The 24,482-nt window shown below is 38.9% G+C and overlaps 1 protein-coding gene across 6 annotated transcripts; it reads right to left on the bottom strand.

Moving 5' to 3' along the window:
- Nucleotides 1-4,180: 4,180 nt before the first annotated feature.
- On the bottom strand, nucleotides 4,181-24,081 carry LOC106096454 (NACHT, LRR and PYD domains-containing protein 5). Of its 6 annotated transcripts, none has more exons than XM_025901191.1 (11): nucleotides 23,972-24,081; nucleotides 23,012-23,036; nucleotides 15,305-15,386; nucleotides 13,634-13,703; nucleotides 12,763-12,846; nucleotides 11,830-12,038; nucleotides 8,600-10,388; nucleotides 8,252-8,425; nucleotides 7,755-7,928; nucleotides 7,058-7,104; nucleotides 4,181-5,882 (listed from the first exon to the last, which is right to left on the bottom strand). In XM_025901191.1, exons 4-11 carry the CDS (start codon nucleotides 13,693-13,695, stop codon nucleotides 5,359-5,361), a joined length of 3,063 nt encoding a protein of 1,020 aa, XP_025756976.1. In that variant the 5' UTR covers nucleotides 13,696-13,703; nucleotides 15,305-15,386; nucleotides 23,012-23,036; nucleotides 23,972-24,081; the 3' UTR covers nucleotides 4,181-5,358. The 6 variants fall into 6 exon arrangements, with proteins under 6 accessions (XP_025756976.1, XP_019218881.1, XP_019218882.1 ...); XM_019363336.2 differs by having other exon boundaries at nucleotides 13,634-13,708; nucleotides 23,972-24,080; XM_019363337.2 differs by lacking the exon at nucleotides 23,012-23,036 and having other exon boundaries at nucleotides 13,634-13,708; nucleotides 23,972-24,074.
- Nucleotides 24,082-24,482: the final 401 nt, after the last annotated feature.

Below are 24,482 nucleotides of genomic sequence, written 5' to 3'. Positions count from 1 at the left end.
AATTCCCTCTTTATTTAATTTCACACTCGTCAGGGGACAGGCACACAACAATTTCAACCACTGAAACGAGGAATTCAACCTTTTATCTTTTGACTAATATAGAACTCAACCTTAGATGTGAAAGCATTCTCTTGTTCTATTCCAGAATAAATGTGAACCCGTGATTACACGGCCGTTCCAGTGTTATTCTGTAGCTATGCGGGAGTCCTCAGTTCCCAAGTCGCCACCTCGGCACCCAGACGACGCTGGACCGGCCTGTGCGTCCACAGACAGGGGGGTCGCCACACCATGAACAAACTTAATTTCCACAGGTCCACTAGGCGTCAACCTTTGATCTTAAAGCATTCTCTTCGCACTAATGTCCTCCTATTCACACATCAACCGTCACTGTCACTGTGTTCATGCTTCACACACGGAAACACACCCAGAGCGTGCCTCACACAGAACAGCACCCAGAGCACGCTTCACACACACAACGCCCAGAGCGTGCCTCACCAGCAGTGAGACCCACAGAGAGCGCTTTTCACCAGCGGAAATTTACACAGAAACCTCTGAACTCAACTGTTAGAACTCTTCCGAAGCACAACCGCACCATACACCATGTACCCCTTTCACTGCGCTTATGGCCGCCACCACGGGGCAAAATCGCATCATAAAACAGAAGTGATGCACGTCCCCGAGGCTCAAAACCGACACCATAAACCAGCGTCTACTTTACCTTTAATCGGGGTGAAGTAAATATTTTACTTATAATTTTATGACCGCAGCCCTCGAGGCTCAAAACCGACACCATAAACCACCGTCTAACCTCTTTTCAATGTGCTGAAACCAGCAACCCCTCACTACTGTACTTATGGCCGCATCACCAGAACACGGCCGCATCATAAACCAAAACCTACGGACATGTTTCGCATTACGCGTTGCCGGCGCTCAACCGCACCGTAAGCCAGTATCTGCTTAACATTAATTTCATACTAATTTCATGGCCGCATCAACGAGGACTCAACCGACACCATAACCCACTTCAAAACCTCTATTCAATGTACTGGACTTATGGCCGCGTCTCCAAAGATTCTAATGTATTATTGCTACAGAAGCCAGTCTTAGACAAAGTTAAATGTGGAAGGTAAAGTGGGCTGCAACTAGCTCAACGTAGTGTATTATTAGTTTCTTGGTAGAAGCAATTAAACTGCAACTAGCTCAACGTAGTATATTATTAGTTTCTTGGTAGAAGCAGTTTATCTAACACACTGGAATTCGGCCTCAACTTATGTTGTTAGTATCTCGTGCCAAAAACCAGACACCGACAAATTTAATGTGAAAATACGTGTAACTCAGCAAACAGATTAATTTGGAAAGCCCAATATGCACATTTGGTATTTATAATACAACAGGCTGTGCTTACCTTTCTGTTTAGGCCGGCCCTCTGTTCGCCTCGCCCCACGATCTCACCACAGGCCAAATCTGCCCCTCCTCAGCACACCAAAGATCCGGGTCACGAGGCACCAAGTTGTTAAAATCTCCCAATTCTTTTAATCTTTGGGCTGAAGGAAGGACAATACTCGGTGTATAAATGCTCAAACAACAATTATTTATTTCCATATAATTCAACACTTAAGAGCATAAGAACCATCATGATGGGGAGACCTGCCTGCAGAGGGTCACAGCAAGTCTCAAAATGGTGACGGGTTACTCAGCCTTTTATAGCCTCTAGTAGCCCCCACCTAGTCGTAAAAGCCTAAACATTCACATTCTTTCTCTCTTACGGCGCCTAAGTTATGACCTCGGCTCCCTGTCTTTCTGCTCTCTGTAAAGGTGGGGTATGGAATGTGGTCTGTCTCTTCTATTATCGGCACAAGGTCTCCTGCACACAACATTCTCTTCATGATTCAGCAGTATGAAATGTCAAGAAACAGTGTAACACATTCAACAGTGTCGAGTAATACAGGTCAATCCAATAGATCTAATGATTTTCACACTCTTTTAAGTCAGAAGTATAATGCAAACTAAAACTACATACTGATCACACACTCTATATTAAGGGGTATAATATGATCTACAGCAGTATCATAATTCAACTACTTTGATTACAGATATAAGGTAACATATGATAACAGAATAATCTCACATACCTGAAAAGCACTGAGAGGAGAAGTGCAAATAAACATTTGCCAAAAGAAGCCACATACATGCATTTGAGACGCTCACTAGCAAAACTTCAAATGGAGAATGGACACTCACACTAAGCAAGCACTCTACAATTTGAGCTAACTCCCCTGTGTCCTATGTGCTAGTTTGTACAGTCTACACTTTGCGACACTTGATGTACCATCATATTAAGGAAGCGACACAAATCCTGAAATCTGCAATTTGCCTAGTAGGGAGCTGAGAGCCTAAGGCAGATCGCTGACAATCCACTCTGATGGAAACGTGACTGAATGCCATCAGCCGTAGAGACAGACTAAGGAGTGTCAACATCCAAGGGACTGTGGCCTAGAGCCACTGCTCTTTTACATTGAATGAAGCCAGCTGAGGGAGGTGGTTCTAAACAAGGTGCTTCCCAAGTTGCTTCCCTTGGTTTTCAGGGTAGGGCAAGTGGGCCATAAGGAACATTGCTATTCTGGAAACAGGATATCTTTTTCCTATAGTATTAGCCGACCATTCTCTTTAACGTAACCTGTGCAACATTTGTGCAACATGTATCTTTGTTTGAAGCCTGATGCTGGCTTAAGGTCTTCTTTAATGACTTTAACTCAAATCTAAACTAACTAATATCTGAACAAATCTGAAACGACAAGAAGCTAACGGGAAGCTGATCCTATCATGGTAAGGCGCTTTGTTGTCTTGATGTCAGTGGCTTCTGTCTCTCCTTTGGCTTTGTTATTATCCCAGCAGGGTACCTGATCACATACTGGGTGCAGGTGATGATTGACCAGATCTTGTTCTTCCCATTTAGCTGACTCCCCAGGACTTGCTTTACTCTCTGAAGGTATATGGTGGTTGCAGCTTTCCTTGCAGCCTCTTTGTAACTCCCATTTGCCTGTGTGATTCCCAGGTACTCGTAGCTGTCCTCAGTGTCTGCTATGTTGCCTTCTGACAATGCAATGCTCTCAGTTCTGACTAGCTTCACTCTCTTTGTTAGCATCAAAGAGATGCTACCGTTTGATCCGCTAATGTCAAAGACACTTATGGAGCTAATGCCTTACCAAAACTTGGCAGATCAGACCATAACTTGTTTTATTTTAGCAGACCTGTAATAAACCCTGTGTGCAGAGACAGCTTGCAGCTAAACCTATGGTAGGGAAATGGATACCCGATGGTACTGAGGCTCTACGGACCTCCTTTGAATGCACAGATTGGAATGTGTTGCTGGAAACAGATAAGAACAGAATGGACACTGGCAGGCAGGTTGCTTATTTTAGTACATCAGCTTCTATAGAGACACAGTCATATCTACAAAGACTGTATGCTGTTTTCACAATAACAAACCCTAGATCACAAGTGGAACAAGGCAATCCTCAACCATAAAAAGATATACAAAGAAGATAGAAAGGAATCTATAATAAAGCAATAGCTGTAAAGTGTGGAAAGGAATCAATACCATCATTGGCTACAATAACAACAAAAGACAATGACTTATGGGTGATGTGGAGGACTGTGCTGCCCAGCTGTGTCAAGTTCTCCACAGGATGTTCAGTCTAGGTTTAGGGGCAGGTGCCAACACCGAAAAACATCCTGTATTGTGCCACTACCAAAAATAAAGTATCCAGCTAAATGAAACAACTGCAGAGCACTCATCATTACATTGGCAATCATGAAAACCTTGGAATAGTGGATTCTTCACAGAGGTCAAAGACCAATTGATCCCCTGATTTTTGTTATTGCAGTTCACCTTAGCCATTTCTGGAGATCAAGACTGTCCGTTCTTTGGTTGGGCATCCTGGGTACATCTTATCCACGAGCAGCTGGTTAATTTGTGCTGCCAGGTGCTGTTAGCTTCTTAGCTAGTATGTGTGAATCTTGTCAGGGTCTGGTGCTATATATATATATCGTAGAGCTTGTATTTTATTATATCACCTTTCTAACAATGAACTGAATAAAACAGCTAGACAAGGAAGTCAGAGAAACCAAGTGTTAATCAGTCTAACAACAGGAAGGAAAAAATCATCACAAACAAGCATGCAGTTCAAAGTTCCTTTATTATCTGATAGTATCACGGTTCCAGGGTGTAGTTTGTGGCCCAGGATGCCATGACCTGATGGGAGAGCTGTGTATGGGGCGCTGAACGAAGCAGATCCTCAAGCAGGAAACCAAAACACTGTAAAGAAAACATTCGCTAACCTGCAACACTGTGGTCGTCAGCCTATTGCAATCACTTACAGAAAAAGAATAAAAAAGCTGCATTTAACAGAGGTACCATATCCTGATTCTTTTTGGTCACAAGTCATCATTTCTACTCAATGAGGCATGGTCATCAGAGAAGAGCAAAACATTCAAACCTAATAAAATAACTCAAATATAAGCAATAGATGTAAAAATAATAATAAGTACAAACAGCTCTGGATCTCAAATCTGAAAACAGTTCGACGGCACAAAAATAATCATAATTAGAAAGAAGATAGTTCAAATATCCTAAAAGTCCCCTTCTTATTGTTTACTGTAGAAATGTTTTATACTAACTGCTAACTTTAGAGCAGTGTCTACACTTCTACACCACAACACTTTGGCTAAAAACTATTGTTGCACTGCTGAAAGCTCACTAGCTGTTGACTGGCTTCACTAAAACTATGCTTTTGTAAAGTAAAGATCCTGCAATAATACAAAGAACATGGAGAAAACCTCAACAGCCAGATGATGCTGTTTGAGCAAGCCAGTTGCTCACTGCGGGAAGGGGAACTCCCTTTTAAACAGGAAAAAACCTTTGGCAGAACCTGGCTCAGGGAGGGGCGGCCATCTGCCACAGGTGTTTGGGGATTGTGTATTTTTCTTATATTATTTTACAATGTAGCTTTTCAGCCATTGCCCAGCACAGCTTCAGTAGCATTGGCAGCTGCTGCTTTTTGGCCCCAGTTCATTACTGCATAATGGCAGAATTAGAAAACAAATGCTTTGCCAGCCTGACCTGGCACAGCCTCCTGAACCCTCCACTTTGCAGCTGAGCAACAGCCACACTCCATCTCCACAGTGCTCTTAATACTATGCATGCTCCCATTTCAGTGTGATCACGAGATGTTAGCAACTCCATGCTGTACATAAAGAATTCAATGAGAAACTCCAGTTTTGACGATTTTGGTGCCAAATGTCTTCACCATTGGTGGTTTGCTTGAGTGCAGTTCTGATTTTTTTTTTTAATGTTACCTAACAAAACAGTGCAGAGGAATGAGTGTGAAGTGCAACAGCAGGGTAGAGAACATCAGTGAAGGTTGATTTGAAGGTGTGGAGGTGGATGAGACTGCCAGAGGAAATTCTGTAAAAGGACAAACTTTTGTCCTCCCAATCCAGATACACTGCGACACGACTGGAGCGCAAACACTGAGAAGATACACAGACCTTCTCTTTGTTGTGCCAAACAAAACAACCATCATCAGAGCAAATCAGACACCAAGACTTGTCATTGTGTCCCAGCTTGCAGGCATCAACATCCCCTTTCCTGCCAATGTTTCTGTATGTTAACCCAACACAGAAGGGCTCTGACACCTCCAACTCAAAGTAACAGCGTCCTTTTAGTCCCTGTTCACACAGCACCTGCTGACAGCGATCAAACCTCTCTGTGTGATCAGGATACGGCCGCTCCTCCTTCACCCAGGTCACCTTTCTGTCCCCTTCAGAGAGCAGCAGGTTCTTGTGAGCTGTACTTGGGTCCAAAGTGAGCTCACAGGCATCTGGAGGTGAGAAAACACTTTATTCACAAGTAGCACTGATTTCTAAGGTCCACCATCTAAAGTGGTTTTCAAAAATTTAATTTCACGCCTTCAGTTTTAGGGGATGTGGGTTAGAATATTCTCTACATTTCTGGAACTCATCAGTAAACAGTCACAGTGACAGCTTTCATGTCTGAATGTTACCTGTGCATTTAGCACAGGTAACATTCAGACATGAAAGCAACAAGTTAAAAACCAGCTAATGCCCAAAGCCAGTGTACATTTGCATTTTCTTATGTACCTTTGTCAGGTAAATCCTAAACAGTTCCGACCTGACTAGAGTAATTAATAATTAATAATTCAAGTTACTTCTACTTGTGCTAGCACCAAATATAGTGCTGCTGAGCTACATAGATTCCACTTGCTTTACTAAGTCTACAAGGACGTGGACACCTAAAAAAATATTTTTAAGTAGTGCAACCACTGAATCCAGTATCATTTAATAACGTTCATTACGTTTTTACAAAGTGTAGAGAGATACATTTACACAGTGTACATCAATATTTGCTTGACTTTGCGCATTATTTCTTTTAAGGAAAAACTGGTTTGGAAGTTTATATTTCTCAATTTACATAACCTCAATTTTTCCACTAGAAACAGAAACACAGCTGTCAGAAAACTTTGTAAACTCTTTAAAATCTTTCTGTTTCTGCACTGATAAATGATCTAATTTACATAAAGAAAACCCAGTCAGACAAATGATGAACACATTATTATATTTATTCATAAATTTATTAAAGAAATTATACAGTTTAACATTTCTGTGAGGGTCACATTTACTTCAATTTCAAGGATTAGCAGTTAAATGAAATATAAAATTAGTTTCAATCAGAGGAGTATGGGCACTCCTACAAGCTTATTAGGCATGTAGATTTTTTTAAACTGTGCAAAAGCTGTGACGCAAACAATGAAGCAGAAAACCTCAAATTTTTTTGTTTTTTGTTTATTTTTTATATCCATAAAATGTTGATGGTAGGAACTTTTTTTTATAATCTACAAAATAGAGAAAGCATAGATGACTGATTTCAAACTTCTGACTGGTATGATATTATTGGTTATTAAGTAAATAAATATCCTGTTTGCACTTTCTTACTTGATCACAGCTTTCAGTCAAAAGCATTTTCACAGGTACTCACATTTCTTGAATCCTGGTTTCATCCGGTGATTTCCACCATGTTCAAAACTGAAAAATTATAGTTGAGAATTAGAGGGATGAAGCATATTAGCAATAGTCAAAATTGATAGATGCCATTTACAGCCTGAAACAAAGTGTTTTCATTGTTGCTTTTGACATCAATAATAACAATAACAATAATAATAATAATAATAATAATAATAATAATAATAATAATAATAATAATAAAAATAATGCAGTTTTGCTATGGCTCAATAGTATTATATTTAGTTCTGTACAAAATTGAAAAGATGGCACTCTTTGATCATGATCTGGAACGTTTATGAGAAAGGTCAGTGAAATAGCTGTGCACTGACAGGTGTTAAACCAAAAAAACACAAAAACCAAAAGTTCTGATAAGCAGCTTGCCTTTTCCCAATGAGCCACAAAAAGCAATTATGAGCATATATGTCTTTATAAGGTAGATATAGATGTCAAAGATAAAATAGTGAGCAGTGTATGCATGTTGTTTCTGAGCAATATTTCTTTTAAAAACACAATGTTTAAGGGTCAAAATTAAATTTCCAGTTGACCCGCTAAGCTGCCCACCTACATTAACGAGCCATACAAACATAGGTTCCAAGATTTCCTGTTTTCTCTTTGGTATTTGGGGGCTGTTTCTGAAACAGTGGATGACACAGGGCCAGAATTTAAATTACTTGAGTTCACTGAGCTTGTATTGTGGATCATCCTTCAGCTCAGAGAGTTTCTTTTCCCCAATTCCTCCTGGATGGTTATAGCTCAGGTCCAGCTCTTTGAGATGAAAAGGATTGGACTTAATAGACGTGGCCAAAAACTCACAGCCTTTTTCTGTCACCAGACAACCAGATAACCTGAGAAAACAATGTTTGGTATATATCAATGCAGGTTTTAAAAGTTATTTTAGAACTACACCAGCAGTAGTAAAATTGAAAGCATAAATTACAAGCACAGGAAAATCATGGGGATTGAGTTGGGGGTTGTTATATTTTAAAAACAAAATGAATAAAACGATTCCACATTAACAGATGTGGGTTTTCTTAAACTGAAAATTACACAGAAAAACCTTAAACTGCCCAAAGAACATTTTGTGCGGACAGAGTTCAGTTATAACTTGCACCTGGTTTGGTGGGTTGTCCATCTATTTGTAAAATGGCATGGTATTTTAATCATGTACCTCAAAGTTTCCAGTTTGCAGCACTGACTCGACAGTCCTTTACACAGCAGCTCCACTCCTGAATCTTTCAGGTCATTGTTGCTCAGGTCCAGATGTCGTAGAGGCGAGAAGGGGAAGGTGAGACCAAAGGCCAGATGTTCAACCCACTCTTCAGTCATTTTACAGTCTGCTAGTCTAAACAGGGTAATAAAGTTTTTTTTTAATTAAATAGAAATGAAGAATAAATATGTAATTGCCGCTGGGGGCAGAGAGGATTTGTCCCTTTGACTTTTTTAAAATTATATCATGTTCAACAGTCTTGTCAATTCAGTTTTAAAGAGGAACAAATAACAATGAAATAAACCTTACAAGGCCGTTCTGCTGCTCCTCACTGCTGGTATCAGCCTCCGTCTGCCTTCATCTGATGTGTTGTAACTCTTTAAGTCCAAGACTTCCAGATCCTTCTTTGATACCTGCAGCATGTAGGCCAGTGCAGAGCAGTACAGGGGAGTCAACTCTGTTTCTGAACGATCTGACAGTTCGAGATATTCCCGAATCTCATCTTTGACTTTGTGATCTCTCATCTCGACCATAGTCTGGAAAAGGTTGATGCAGCTGTCTGGAGAGAGGTTCTTCCTTCGCATAGACTTGAGATAAGTCAAGATTTTCTTGTCAGTATCTTGACTTCGATCTGGTGGAGTCAGCAGACCCTGAAGGACTCTCCAATTTGGTTCAACTAGGAGGCCAAGAAGGAATCTCAGGAAGAAGTCCAGGTGACCATTTTTCTTCTGCAGCACTTTGTCAACTGTCACCTTTAAAAGATCAAGTAACGTATGTTTTTGGCTCTTTAGATCGAGGAAGCTGCCGAGCTCTCTGGTATCATTATTTATGAAACAGTCATAGACATGGAGAGCTGCAAAGAACTCCTGCAGAGTCAGATGTACAAAGAAGAAGACCTTTTTCTGGGAAATAATTTCTTCTTCCTGAAGAACTGTGGTGCAAAATCCAGAGTACATGGATGCTTCCTTAATGTCAATGCCAAAGCCTTCCAGGTCTTCCTCATAGAAGATGAGGTTGTTCTTCAGCAGCTGCTCAAATGCAAGCTTGCTGAGTTTCAGAAGAAATTCTTTGTGTGTTTTCAGAAGGTTTTCTTTGTTTGTCTCAACCTTCTTGTCATATTTTCTGTTTCTACGCTTTGTTTGTGCAAACAGGAAGTATGACATCATCTCTGTAAGAGTTTGAGGAATTTCAGTTTCAGTGTCTCCTCCAAAGACTTCCTGGAATAACACTGCAGAAATCCAGCAGAAGATCGGGATCTGACACATGATGTCAAGACTCTGTGAAGCCTGAATATGTTTAATGATCCTTTCAGCAAGACCAGGATCATGACTAAATCTCCTCCTGAAGTATTCAGCTTTTTGAGGATCATTGAACCCTCTTATCTCTGTCACCATGTCAACATGTTCTGCAGGGATCTGATTGGCTGCTGCTGGACGGGAAGTAATCCAGAGGTTTGCATCAGGAAGAAGGTTACCCTGAATGAGGTTTGCTAGGAGATTACTCACAGGTGTTACTTCCTTGAAAGATGATACTGTCTCACTGCCTTCAAAGTCCAGCTGAAACCTGCTTTCATCCAGACCGTCAAGGATCAGAACAATCTTGGTTTTGGTATAATCCACTGAATCTTTGAGTTCGGACAGTGTGGGGTGAAATAAAGTCAGGAGCTCATGAAGGCTTTTTTCACCTGTAATCAAATTCAACTCTCTGAAAGCAAGACTGAAAACAAAGTCTACATCCTGGTTTTCCTTCTCTTTGGCCCAGTCAAGAATGAATTTCTGCACAGAAAATGATTTTCCAATTCCTGCGATGCCCTTTGTCACAACTGTTCTGTGAGGTTTGTCTTGACCAGGCAACGGTTTTAACACATCATTTAGATTTATTATTTGTTGTTCTGAAGTGTGTCTTATCCGTTTATGTTCGAGCAGCCTGGCTTCATGCTCTTCACGTGACCTTTCACTCTCTCCAGTGGTTATATGAAGCTCTGTGTAGATGTTGTTTAGTGAACTCGGCTTGTCACCATTACCTTCAGAGACTGAGGAAAATTTATCTTTCATTGCTTCCTTTGCTTTCTTCTTTGCCTCCAAAAGATGAATTTTACCTGTAATGAAGTGAAACGCAACAAAGATTCTCAGGTGGTTAATACCAGATCACTTTAATTTGGTCAGAGAAAAATGCGAGATTATAAATTCCTGACTTGATTTGGGGACTTCCACTTTTCATTTTAAGTACTGGTTTGCAGATAGCTTTGAATGAGCAATAAGTAGGGATGGGTACCGGTAACCGGTGCCATTATGGTACCGGTTCTGACATAAACGGTAGGAACCAGACCGAAAAGCAGCCCACATTTCGGTGCTTTTTTTTACTGAGATGTCATACACTTTGGATTCTAGCCAATCATTTTACGTTTCCGAGGATAGTAGGCGGGGCCAGGTACGTACGTTCTTTTAGAGCAGAGCAACAGATTAAAAATGCCCAAGGCGAAGCGGTCAAAAGTCTGGCTGTACGTCACAGCAAAAGATGCAAACTCAGCAGCCTGCAACAAGTGCTTTAAGCTGATACTGTGATACTGTCAAAGGAGGTAACACCTCGAATCCGATGAAACACCTGGCGACGCATAGCGTTTTTTTAAGCCGAGAAATGCACCATATTTGATAGCTTGCTGTGAGACCTCACACCGAGCACATCCACTGTGGGTGTGGTGCCTGTTATCGGACCCGGAGTTAGCAACATCCCCCAAGAACCCAAAGAGTAGAGTCCTGGCCCCTAGCCCTGCCAGTGTAGCAGAAATGATGACGGATGATGATGGCAGCAGCAGCCGTTCTTCTCTGCGTGAGTAGCTTAATGTTGTTCGTGTGTAATTTACGTTGAGTACACTAACCACATTATTACATTAATGCATGTAAGGTGAACTAGCAAACACCGTCGTAGTTACATGCAGCTGTCTTCTTGTTTGATGGCAGATACTCCCTTCACCCTGGCCAAAAAGGCTAAAATGACCAAAGCAAAAGTGGAAAACAGTTAAACATGAGAGGTTTTTGGACAAAGTTGGTGTTTTTTTCCCATTGTTTAAGCTTCCAGCCAAGAGTGATACAATAAATCCCCTATAGCTACAGAAAAGGCTAACATTGTTATTGTTTACAAAAAAGCAGCTAAACATGAGAGGTTTTTGGACAAAGTGTGTGTTCTTGATTCTTTAAGCACCGGTTCGAGAACCGTTTAAGCACCGGCACCGTTTCAAAAGTACCGGTTTGGTACTGGTATCGGATAAAAAGTAAACGATACCCATCCCTAGCAATTAGGTATAAAAGTTCTTTATAAATGCACCCAAGTTAGCAAAACTCTGATACTCTTGCACTTAATTCATGTTTTCACAGCTTTTGAGCTCCCTAACAAACTTATCTTTATCGTTAAAAGTTAAATATAATAAATGATTCCAACACTGACTCATTCTTGTCACCTACTCTTGTCTATAGCAATTTTTTTTTTTTTTTTTTTTTGCAGTAGTAGAGATAGCAGTGATCTTAAGTATATAAGCTTACCTGTGTCTCCCTCCTTGTCTGTCTCTTGTTTTAATGTTTTCCTGGATTTCTTCCCACACTGAGGACAAGGACAGTCTGCTGTTGAATCAGACTCATCCAGCTCTGAGCTGAGACACAGTTTGCAGCACCAGTGTTCACAGCTAAGCTGAACTGGATTCTTCATAACATCTTTGCAAACTGGACAGGTGGATGGCTTCTCAGTTACTGGTCTGTAGGAGGGTTTACAAATTAGACCTTAATTTAATTACTATAGCACAATAATGGATATTTTTTCTCTGTTTTTCCATAACACTAAGTTGTCTGCGTAGATTCTCAGTCATCCAGGTCATGGTAGTCTAAGATGTGATCCCTTGTGGACCTGAGGTTAGGTAATTGATTGGAGCTTCATGTATAGAAACTTTTTAATATCTTTAAGCTTTTTAAAATACGTTTTTGTGGTGCGGTAGCTGAGTAACTGTAGTCCAAATACTCTTTTGTTAAAGCAGGATACACATACTCCAGTGCACAGGTCATTTGAACAGGCAATGCTGCATTAAGTCAGTCAGAAGCACTGTGTCAGTAGACCAGAAGTATTCAAAACCTTCAGAATCTTGGAGGTAATATGATCAACCCCTGGTGCCTAGGTACATGAATAACACTCACGCCCTACTTGTCCTTCCTCGGTTATCATCGTTTGCCAGAACTTGCCTCCAAAAGTCCCAGTCCATGGCCTTCATAAACTGCTCTCTACCCAATTTGAATCACTTCTGTTCACCTGGTACTACTGCTGGAGATCCTTAAGGTTTGCTTTGAACTGCCTCACAGGGACAAATGCCCTGACTATGATCATGACTATAATTGTGATAGAAAGAGCCATGTTCACAAATTGTCACAAATGGTTCAACACTCAACTATTTCAAACCACAATTCAAAATTTAAGATTTCTGTTTTAACCTTTCATCTTTAAAGCCGACTGGCTCAAACTTGGATCTGTTGCTCCTGAGGGACATCTTGCTTGGAGCAGTACTCATCTGCGAACTAGAAGGAAAGAAAGTTTTATGAGATCAAAACTTGTTAGAAGTCACTGTCACTCTTTAAAGAAATCTTCCTGGGAGCTGCAGATCTGTGAACTAGGTAAAGAGTGATCTATTTACTGACTGACATTGATTTACTTAATTAGATTTGTTTGTCAGGACTTTCAATATAATAGCACAAATGGAACATTTATGATTTTACTTACAGTAACTTTTCATAACACAGTTTAGCATCAATTTCAGCAGCAAGGAATAACAAGACATTTCAGTTGAAGGGAAGATGTTTTTATCACTTTATTTTTCTCCTCCTACTGAAACGTCAACTTTCAATAGGATTGTCTGTTTTATAAGCTCTCTTAATCAGCTTTAACAGCATGACCTAACAGCAGACCGACTATTTCTCAACACGCAATAAACAACATCTGTCTTACACAACAAAATAATAATTAAAAAATCTTGGTCAGAATTTTAAGGTCTGATGCTTTTTCAGACTGTTTCTCTGTATGAAGATTAAATTACTGAAGACCAAAATGACCCAAAGTGACAGACAGCCAAGCATCTGCTAGCATGCACACAAAAATGACAGCTAACATCCTCAAAGTTAAACATGTGAACTAACAAAAGAGATCAGACAATGTAAGAACTCATTTTTGTTAGTGACACTGTTTTCTCGATCTCTCTCTCTCTCTCTCTCTCTCTGTGTGTGTGTGTGTGTGTGTGTGTGTGTGTGTGTGTGTGTGTGTGTGTGTGTGTGTGTGTGTGTGTGTGTGTCCTATATGGGTCATTTTTACCTGGCTTCAGTCTCACTGGATGACTGTCTGAATGTAGATCGCTTCCTTTTCTTCTCATCCATTTTTGCTGCTGAACTGAACAAACATAACAGTCATTAGAGATAAGAATGTAACACATACAGTGATACCTCAGTTTTTGGCTATAATGTTGACTCATAGTCGGTCTCACCAACTGAGCAAATATGCAACTACTGGCATTTGTCTGAGGTCATCACTAGTTTTGTTTGTTTGCTTGTTTTGTTGTGGTTTTGTAGGATTTATTTAGCTGATTTAGAGGTTTGACCTTTGTGAATTCAACAGTGTAAATAATCAACCTGTATTCAATTCAACTTTATTAATATCAATCAAAATAACAGTCACCTCTGGGCACTTTATATTGTAAGGTAGACCCTACAATAATAAAAATGAAAATGGAGGAAAGCCCAACAATCACATGACCCCCTGTGAGCAAGCGCTTTGGTGACAGTGGGAAGGAAAAACTCCCTTTTAACAGGAAGAAACCAGGCTCAGGGAAGGGCGACCATCTACTGTGACCAGTTGCCTCGAACTGAGGCCAAAACCTAGGCTGCATCGTTCTGAGGCCCCGGCCTTCCCGGTCTATGTGGCCCGGGTCCCCGAAGACCAAAAAGGCTGGAAGTGCGAGACTGTGAAATGGGATAGTCTAGCATTCAGATTTGCATCACAGCTGTCTCTGTGGAGTTTAATAAACTCAGCCATCTGTTCCTTGCTGTCTAAAATATAACAGGACATTGGAGTAAATTCTCTACCATCTCACACTTCTGTTTAATCAGTTTTCTGTTTGACGTTTATTCAGCTGTGTGAAAACTATAACTTTAGTCTCAGCCAAACCAATTTACTCAGGAACAAATACAACACTGAAAAAAGTCAAACAATAAATTTTTAACTTATCTGAGTGACTCATAAATCACGTTTAACCTGAGAAGCAAAAGACCGCGGGGGTCTGAAAACTATGAAGCCGGGAGTCTGCTATTCTCGCCGGTATGCCCAGACCTCTACATTGGAGAGACCAAACAGCCACTTCACAAGCACATGGCACAACATAGAAGAGCCACCTCCACAGGACAAGACTCAGCTGTTCATCTGCATCTTAAGGATAAAGGTCACTCTTTCGAGGATGCCAACGTTCACATTTTGGACAGAGAGGACAGATGGTTTGAAAGAGGAGTGAAAGAGGCCATCTATGTCCACTGTGAGCGACCATCTTTGAACAGAGGCGGTGGTTTACAACACCAACTGTCTGCCATCTATAATCCAGTTTTGAGATCCCTTCCCAGACGCCTTAACGCCCACTCACATCCTGGGCCATCTGACCTCAGGAAATCACATGATAGGGTGGGTCCAGGTTTCACAATGAGCTCACCCGAAACCCTGGCTGATTGGGACCCACACCCGCTTTCACACCTTGGCGCATGTGATTAGGTAGAGGATCATCAGGGGGTCCTTTGTCCCTCTTGGGGGGAAACTCCCACTGGGTTTAAATCTAGGACTCTCCACCATTTGACCCTTAGAACTGAAGAAGCTTCTCGGATGAGAGGTGAAACGTCTTCAAGCAACGCTTTTCTTTCCAAGCTCCTCAGACTACTGCACAGAAACCTCAAACTGGTACTTGTGAAGGCTCACTGATATAGAAAGGAAAACAATGTTACACACCCCTTATATTATCACTGCAGCTGTCTGATTTCACAAACACACCCAGGGACAGCACATAAAATCAGTGGTAGAAGTCTCCACTCTGTAAAACAAAGAAAGAAAGAAAAGGGTCCATTTATAAAACGTATTTTATCCAGGAAAAATTCTGCAATTGCATCATTGTAAATTTGCAGTTCACCATAAACATTTTCAATAGTCAATATTTGGCCTCATATTGGAATAAATCCTTTTCAATATAAAGAAAACAGAAACAAAACAACAGAAATAGTTACAGTACAGTACATGTGAATTAAAGTATTGCCAAGTTAGTGTAGATCTCTGACAGTGTGTTCATGTGAGTAAATGATTAAGCAACAACAAAGCTGTAAAGTTCATAATTTCTTTTTTATGACCCGCTCCAAACAAAGATAATATGTGTCCCTGTACCTTTAGCTAATTAATATGTAACTAAATCAACACTACCAGTACACAATTTAGTCACACTTTCTCATTTAAAGGTTTTTCTTTACTTTTAATACTTTCTACACTGTGGATACAAACTGAAGACATCACATGAAGCAAGATGGAATTATGTACCAAAGAAAAAATTGATGAACTTGATGAACTTGACTGATGAACTCTAAATATGTCTTATATTTTAGATTCCTAAAAGCAGCCATCCTTTGCTTTGTTGACAGCACTTAGTTATTTCACACTTTCTTGATTACTACATAATTCAATATGTTTTCATAGTTTTGGTGCCTTCAGTGAGAATTTACAATGTAAATAGTCATGAAAATAGAGAGAAAAAAAATGAAAATCTGTGACCAGAGTTTTGACTGGTAGTGTATAAATGAAAGAATGATTGACTTCAGCTATCAGTAGCTTTAAAGGTGGACCGTCTTTTCCCTGTAACTCGACGTATACTTGATCTGTGAAAATCAGTTTCTCTGCAGATTAAAGTGAAATGAATGCTATTGTTCATTCTCTGTGTCCTTTGTTCTAGTAGCTGCAGTCACAGCGGTGTAGAACAGACTGAGCAGCAGCTGAGAATCAAGTACAACAGTATTTCTACATTTTGTGCATCACCTCAAACTTGCGGTGCTTTATTCAGTGTTAGTCGTGTACAGCTTTGAACATGAAACTTTTTCGCCCAGCAGAGAATCTGCGCTACATTTAAAACATGTCGTGAATAAATTACACAGTCGCCCCTGCCTGCTTGGATTATTGGACATAAACAGCTTACCTCTCGGTTTGTTGTTGAGAGGAGCCTATTCAGCGACAGGTTGCTTCTCCCAAAGTCAAGAACCAACAGACTTAAAAACTCCTTTGTTCCACACGCCACCAGGGGACAAAGGAGGGCGGGAACAACTGAGCTGTAGTGCTTTTTTACACTGTGCAATATTTGCAATATTTTTTTCTTATATTCGACTGTGCAATAATCACTGTGCAACAGACTCACTCAAATGTGCAATCCTATGTATCCATATGATATATTCTGTATTTATATATATGTATAAGTGTATATATGGTATGTTTATGCTTATATCCTTTCTATCATTCTCCTTATTGTATCTGTAACATGCAACTTCTGTCGGTGTTGTGCTACTGGAAACTGAATTTCCCGGAGGAACCCACCCAGTGATTAATAAAGTTCCATCTAATCTAATCGAAAAACCGCTTCTTTCTCCCAGTTAGATCAGAAACTACGGGGATTTCAGTGCTTACTCCTCCTAGTCCGTAAAACGCAGCAGTGCATTCGATTGACCAGATTTATTACCGAGCTCATGATAATGTGGAAAGAGAAGCCAAAGTCCTCAAAGGAAGAATTGCCACACCTGAAACGATTCCTCTGCACAAGTGTTAATGATGAAATACAGTCAAAAAGAATTTGGACAAAATGGAATTATTTCATAAAAACAAACATTGACAGTTACAGTCTGTTGTTAATTTTTTTAAGTTTCACTTTCGTTTTTCATGCTCCTTTTCTGTCAGCTCAATTACTGTAATTTGGAGCATTAGAGCCACATTAAAATATTTATTATTGATCATTTTGAAAATCGAAATTCTATTTGTTGTTTCAGGACAAACTGCCACAGCTGCTCATCTGTCTACAAAATGAGAAACATCAGAATCAGTGAGCTGTCGGCTTTCAGCCCCGACCGTGCCTGTGCCGTCAGGTGAGAAAGGCGACATCTCACTGATTCTGATGTTTCGGCGGGTCCGCGCTGTGTGTTTACCTCTTTGTGCAGAATCCGTGTACCTTCTCTCATTTACTGTTTTAGCTGTTTGGTGGTTGTTGAAAATTTGTGAGGTTTAACCTGAGATTCTGGCATTTTGGGCAAAATAAATTTATATTAAAAAATCGATTCCGGATTTTAATGAATCGATATCACGTTACCCAAGCTAGAATCGATTTTAATCGATAAATTGAACATCAAAACCCACCCCTAATCACTACAGTAAAATAATTTATAGTACAGACAAATTACAGTGGTGAATGTAGACTTTCCAAAAATCCTTTGCTTTGTGCAGTGAAATACTGTAAATAAAATTTGGAGTATTTTATGATACATTTTGTAGACAGATGATTATATTTTTAGTTGTTTTGTATGTCTGATATCCTACTGTCATGGTTATGGTGGCTGGACTATCTTTCAATTTCATAATACCATAATGATTTTCTTTTACTTGTGTTTTTTAGCTTTTAGTAGGTCAGATTTTCACGGAGCTCAATGGAATGGTTTCAGAGGTTGTTATTTGCAGCCTGAGTCAGTTTGGTGTATAATAAAATATGTAATGAAATTTTTTTCTAAATGTACTTCGAAATGAGAGCCTATTGATGCCCACAAGTTGAAATAGTCAGTGTTCCTTTTAAATGGTAAACGGCCTGTATTTGCATAGCACTTTACACTACACCCATTCACACACAGCTGATGGCAAGCTACATTGTAGCCACAGCTGCCCTAGGACACACTGACAGAGGGGAGGCTGTCAGACGCTGCTGACACCGGGCCCTATGACCAACACCAGAAAGCAACAAGTGAAGTGCCTTGCCCAAGGACACAACGACCGAGACTGTCAGAGCCGGGGCTCGAACAGGAAATCTCCCGATTACAAGACGAACTTCCAACTCTGGAGCCACAATCACCCTTAATTCAGTCTTAGAAAAGTAATACTGAATTGACAAAGAAATGTACAATTTTAATGTTCTACAATAAATCACACGCATATTTTAAGGACAAATCTATATCTCACTTCTAGAGTTAAGTTTAAAGTGCTGTACTGCAATAAGAATGTTTTTACAGGTTAAAAATCACAATTTTTTCCAAAACTAAATTAATGAAAATACTCTACTGTAAATGAATATACAACAAAAGTACTTTAAGCAAGACTGCATTAAAAGTAGCATAAACAATAACAGTAGAAGTATCGCAGATGATAATATAGTAATACCATAAATGAATAACATAGGAAAAGGGCTGTACAAGATATTACAGTAAAAATACTGTGAATGAGATCACAGTAAAGCTGTAAATAAAAAGATACAGTAAGATTACTGGGAGTTTTATTTACAGTAAGTTGCTGCCATCCAGCTGCAAGCTTGTTGCTGTAGATTTTACAGCAACCTCTTTAGGGAAACCTCCTAAAACCACAGGAGACCAATGAGGAGGAACCATCGAAACATCATCAGTTGCTTTCTCACCATGTTGGTGGTTTCTCTCTCTCTACTCTCTCTTTACCCTACAATGTCAATCAGCACTAAATGACAAAGCCCTGCAAGAAAGACTGTGGAGAAAAAAGTTTTCAATCATTTATCATATTTTATTTAAAATGATGTGTTCGTTATTAAACAGTTTATTGTCATGATTCAATTTTTTTCTTAACATATAGTTTGTATTGTTGCCACTCTGTCAGGCAGATGTGCAATATGGACACTGAAATTGTTTTGTGTGAATGTGATAACTTGAGAATGAGGCGATGTAGGATTTTCAAATTGATAAAACTGTTATAATACAAGCTGAGGGGTACCACTAGCCACTGCTAAGTTTATTTTTGATGCTTCATAATGGTTTGTAACATAGCTGCCAGTGCTACACCTCAGCCTCCTGGCAGAATATTTAGTCGTGGAACAGCCTTGTGTCACGTCACCCCTGAAACATCTGTCACCAGAAGCAAACATAATTTATTTATTTATTTATTTATTAAGTTTTACTGTAAAAACGCTCTCTTAATCACAACATATGCTTACTTGCATTGTTATGACAGCATACATGACCGAACAGTGATGATGCCTCATTGCCTGTTATTTGTCAAAGGTGTATTTAAAAAAATCAACTTGTGTTCACGAGATTTTTGGTAGACTTCAGAGAGATTTGAAATCCTTTGAGATTTTCAGTAGCTGCACCTTTGCTATCAGTTTCAAGATCCTACGTCGCTTTGTTCTTGAGTTTTTGTATTTACAGAATTAGATTTTCACTCAGCCCACCCACCTGCCCATAAGATGGGGTGAAATACCCCTTAATGATAATAATAATTAATAATTATAATAATACTACTAACACCACCCTGAATTTATACACTTTCTTTTAAGTCCCACTGTTACGTCCCTCTGCAGCCTCTAATCTGCTCAGTGTGTTCAGCTGGTGCTAATTGGCCACACCTAGTCAGGTGTGCATAAAAGCTTACATGAGGCAAGCTTCCCGGGGAGCTCACTTGTCTTTGCCTTGGTGGCACCAGCCATTTTAGCGAACCTGCTATGCCATTTTAAGAAAAACCTCTTCTCACACTCACTCTGATATTCATCTCCTTTTTTATGTTGCGGCTTTGAGCCGGGTCGTAACACCCACACATCTTTGAAATTAGTTACTTGGCCTCATATTTATTCATTTCTGAATAAATTCACTAGATGCAGACCACTGTGTGTTTTACATTTTCCTCTGTTCATAATTCAGTTCTTGCTTTAACTTCGACCTCTTTTTCTGTTTTCAGTGACAACTGGACCAACACGTTTCTTAAGCACCATAAGCCATAGCAACCTTTAGCAGTTCATTAATGGCAGTAACTTGCTCGATACCTGCTATAGACTCTGCACATATGGAAGCCAATCAGAGATTGTACACTGTTAAACTTCCAGCATCTGAGTTTATTATTAGTTGTTGAGGTTAAGCATTCAGTCAACACAGAAACACTGGGAAGGATGTTTTTTGTACTCTATAAGGACCAGTGATGGATGTGGGGCTGAAGCTTACAGGTTTATATTGTTAAAAAGTAATTATGAGAGAATTTGTTTCAGGTCATTTTTCAGAGTAACATGAAAGTAACATAATGAATAATGTAACAAATTAATTTTTAGTAAACTACTGCATTACTTCTAAGAAAGGTGTTCTGTGTAATATGTGTAATATATCACATTTCTCGAGTAATAACCTCAACACCGGTAAGCACAGATAATTTTTGTTGATGATGAGAAACGCTTTGCTCATTAAGTTTTAAAATTACATTTTAAAAGTCAAATGAACAAAATGTGTGTCAAAACAAGCATTTAGCTCAGTAACTATGGAGTTAAATCAGGGCCATAATGTTTGTGTAGTTAAAAGAAAAATTTGAAATCGAAAATATGTAAACTGAAAGCAAAAGTCACATTTTTAGAGTGAACTTTGAAAAAGAAAGAGTTGGATTTAAAATAAAATCAAACGTTTTGAATATTTGTATTAACTGAAAACCCAATGGTTCTTTTATCTATAATTTCTCTGAGTAAACTTTATTTAAAAATTTTCAGTAATCTTTTTTTCATTATTATTATTTTTAAAAAATCTATTCAGTCTCAGATTACCTTTTTTCAGATTCAGATCTTTTAAATTAATGTACAAAAAAAAAATTCTTCAGGTTCGGATTTTTCTCTCAGCTTCAATTTTTTTTTTTCACTTTCAGATCTCTATTTTTCAGTTACAGACTTTTGGTCCTGTTTTGGCCTGGTGGGCGTGGCTACACAGAGAGGGGCGGGGAATCATGAGTGACAGCAGACCGCTGCAGGCTCAAGATGGTCCATTTTTCATGTTGCCTTCAGGAAACCTGGGAATGAACATAATTTATCAAACACCTCCTGCACTGTATTATTTGATAATGTTTAGAAAACATGTCATGCATATGGAGGACCACAAGAGCCACGCGCATAACATTATCAAATGAATAGATTTTTTAAAAATAATAATAATGAAAAAAAGATTACTGAAAATTTTTAAATAAAGTTTACTCAGAGAAATTATAGATATAAGAACCATTGGGTTTTCAGTTAATACAAATATTCAAAACGTTTGATTTTATTTTAAATCCAACTTTCTTTTTCAAAGTTCACTCTAAAAATGTGACTTTTGCTTTCAGTTTACATATTTTCGATTTCAAATTTTTCTTTTAACTACACAAACATTATGGCCCTGATTTAACTCCACAGAGGATGGCCCCTTTAACATGAATTCAAATTGAAATTTCCACAAGTCATATTAGCTAAACCCAGAGATCTAAAATCTTTTGGCACTTACAACCAAGGCCTGTGAGCTCCAGTCGATTTACATGAAAGTAAATGAAGTGTAAAAGGTAGTATAACTGTGCACAGTTTGTAGATTTTCTGTGAGTTCTTCCTCATTTTTTTCATTTCTTAGCAGTCATATAATGCTTATTTTATGTGTGTATTTACTGTGTAAACGTTTGTAATAGATACGTGAGAGCAAGTTTGTTGACGGTGCCTCATTTATTCTCCAAATTTCAGTACTGTTGTTTACTGTGGCTCGATTTTCTGTAGAAAGTGCAACGAAGAAATCTTCTGTTATGAAACAGCACATTCCTCATTTCAAAAGCGCAAATTAAAAAAATTATACAATTCATTTTTTTATTTTATTTTTTAGAAAATAACATAATTAAATACAGAAATAAGACTGAGACTTTACAGAGCTCTGCACAGAATCCAACATGAGCTCGGTTAGCACCAAAGAAAAAAACCCCTTGATATGGGCCCCCCTGTTATGCTTCTATGTTTCTGTTTAAACTTGCCCTGTTTTCATTTCCTCCCCTCCTGTTCACTTGGTTTCAACATGTCTGAATAGAAATGTTTTTTCTTTATTTCTAATTTATCTTTTCTGTCATTATGCACACCCTTGAATCATTGCCGCACAGCAGAATGGTTGATTTCAGGTGGACAAAGCTTTACAGTCAACTTTGTGCAGAATATTAACAAAAGTATTAAATTTAGGAAAAACCCAAGCATGAAAAGAGGAAGTAAAAATAAAGCCATGTTGGGGAATAAAGCTGTGGGGCCCAGTGCAAACGGACCCTGATGTGAAACGTGAAGTAAAACTAATATGATTTGTTTTAAGGTAAAATGCACAGAAAATTCTCAAAGTTATTGATAATTTTTTAAAATTCTTCACAGAGAAATTCATTGTGATGAAAGTTTTTAGAGTCTGAGTTGGGTCAGATTATTCTGGACACTGGCCCACAGCTGGGCTCCCAGCCAGGAAGCAAGAAAGAAAACTTTTTTTTTTTTTTAAAGGCACCAGGATTATATTTCCTTAAATATTCAGTTTTAAAACCAATTGGAGGACAGAATTTAGTAGTCTGTTATAGCCTTTCCCATTTCTCCCCTAACTGTCCAGACTGTCTGCCAGACTCAGCTGGTAAAACTTCCAGAATCAATGAAACAAGAAAATGAAAGAGGAATAAGACACCGACCTGCCTCCTTTAAGCAAACTGCCACCTGGCAGAAGAAAAAAAACACCATAAAAATGCAGTTAATTTCTGAGTTACTGTTCAAAAAGATTGAATGCAGGCTGAGGCTGTGAGGTGGAAAAAGTTTGAGAAGCAGCATTTCAGAGGAAGTTGACCTTAAACACACTTTTATTCTAAAAGAACAAAAGAGTTTAAACAATGTCAGAGGAGCTCTTAATTTTTATGGCAATGACTCACTGAGAAGAAAACTTAATTTGAATAAAATATTTAGTGTGAACACTGGCTTTGGAAACTGCACATTTACAGCTGGCAAGTTCACAAATGTTGCACGAAATTTGGCAAAGTACGAAACAGTAATTATAGCTACAGGTAAAACTAGTTTTTGGTTAATGAAAAGATCTAAAAAGTGTTTGCAGCAGTATGTGTTTATATGATGTTTTTATATTTAATTTTTACTGCGAAAAAGATCATCTGTAATTAAATATTAATAACATTTACCATTATGTCCTCTCTCCTGCCCCTGCAGGTGCACTGAGCTGTACAACATGACCTGTGGCTGTAATCTGGGGGAGTAAAATGTGACTAAATAATATAACAACTGCCATATGTTGTGCACACACATGGAAGAGCAGACACAGCATCCCATTAAGCTGCACATATTTTATTGTAATTAGAGCTTTTGAGGCGAGTATTCGGGTTGCAGGACTTATTCTGGCACAGCTCCATACTGAAATATCTTGAGGGTTGACTGCGTGTTGAACTGAAGTACACTGCATGTGTCAACGTGCTCTGTCTGACTCTGACAAAGTATTTGTGGGAAATACTTTTTAAGCATTATTATTTTTTAGTTAACTGAACAGCAGCATGACAAAGACACAAAACACACCCCTAACATGCACCAACAAGAATAAACTGCCTTCAAGTTTTAAGATCAGCTTCTAAAAGTTGTAAAAGTGTACTTACGTCTTCAACAAGAGGCCTTCAGCTTGAGCTTTGTGGCTTTTCAAAGCGCGGTCATTTCTGCTTATCGCACATGATCACATTAACTGACATTTCCTTCTTCTTTGTGTTCAGTTTTTTTATTGTCTAAACTTTTCAGAGATCCTGCCGCACAGTGGACAAAATGTTAACGGGTAATGTCACTGCTGAGACTCATGGCTAACCCAAATCTTGCCTGTAGAAAAGTTAGATTACACAAATGATGTAATTTTGGTCGTTTTTAAAAAGTCTTCATATTGAAAAAACCCACTAGGAATATCATAAAGATTTATTGACCTTTGATTCCTTGAAAACATTAAAATCAGCAAGTCTGACGTTTGATACTTTTTGACTTTTGGTTCCTAAATCTCCTTACAATAAATGAAAAGATCTCGGTGCTTATTTAGTCTTGTTCTTGTTCAAATCTAAGAATCTGAGGGCTTTTCTCACAGATGTAAACATATACAGTTCCTGGCCCCTTTATCAGGCACACCTT

Source organism: Oreochromis niloticus, linkage group LG3 (assembly GCF_001858045.2).
Source record: "Oreochromis niloticus isolate F11D_XX linkage group LG3, O_niloticus_UMD_NMBU, whole genome shotgun sequence".
NCBI classification, from domain to species: Eukaryota; Metazoa; Chordata; class Actinopteri; order Cichliformes; family Cichlidae; genus Oreochromis; species Oreochromis niloticus.
Note: the sequence above shows the minus strand (reverse complement) of the source record. Positions and strands in the feature narration are given on the sequence as shown.

Coding starts and splice junctions, on each gene's coding strand:
- LOC106096454 (XM_025901191.1), bottom strand. CDS start 13,695: ATGGATGAGAAGAAAAGGAAGCGATCTACATTCAGACAGTCATCCAGT. Junction 12,039..12,762: donor GTCGGCTTTAAAGATGAAAG/GTTAAAACAGAA, acceptor ACCCTCCTACAG/ACCAGTAACTGAGAAGCCAT. Junction 7,105..7,754: donor TACAAGCTCAGTGAACTCAA/GTAATTTAAATT, acceptor ATAATTTTTCAG/TTTTGAACATGGTGGAAATC.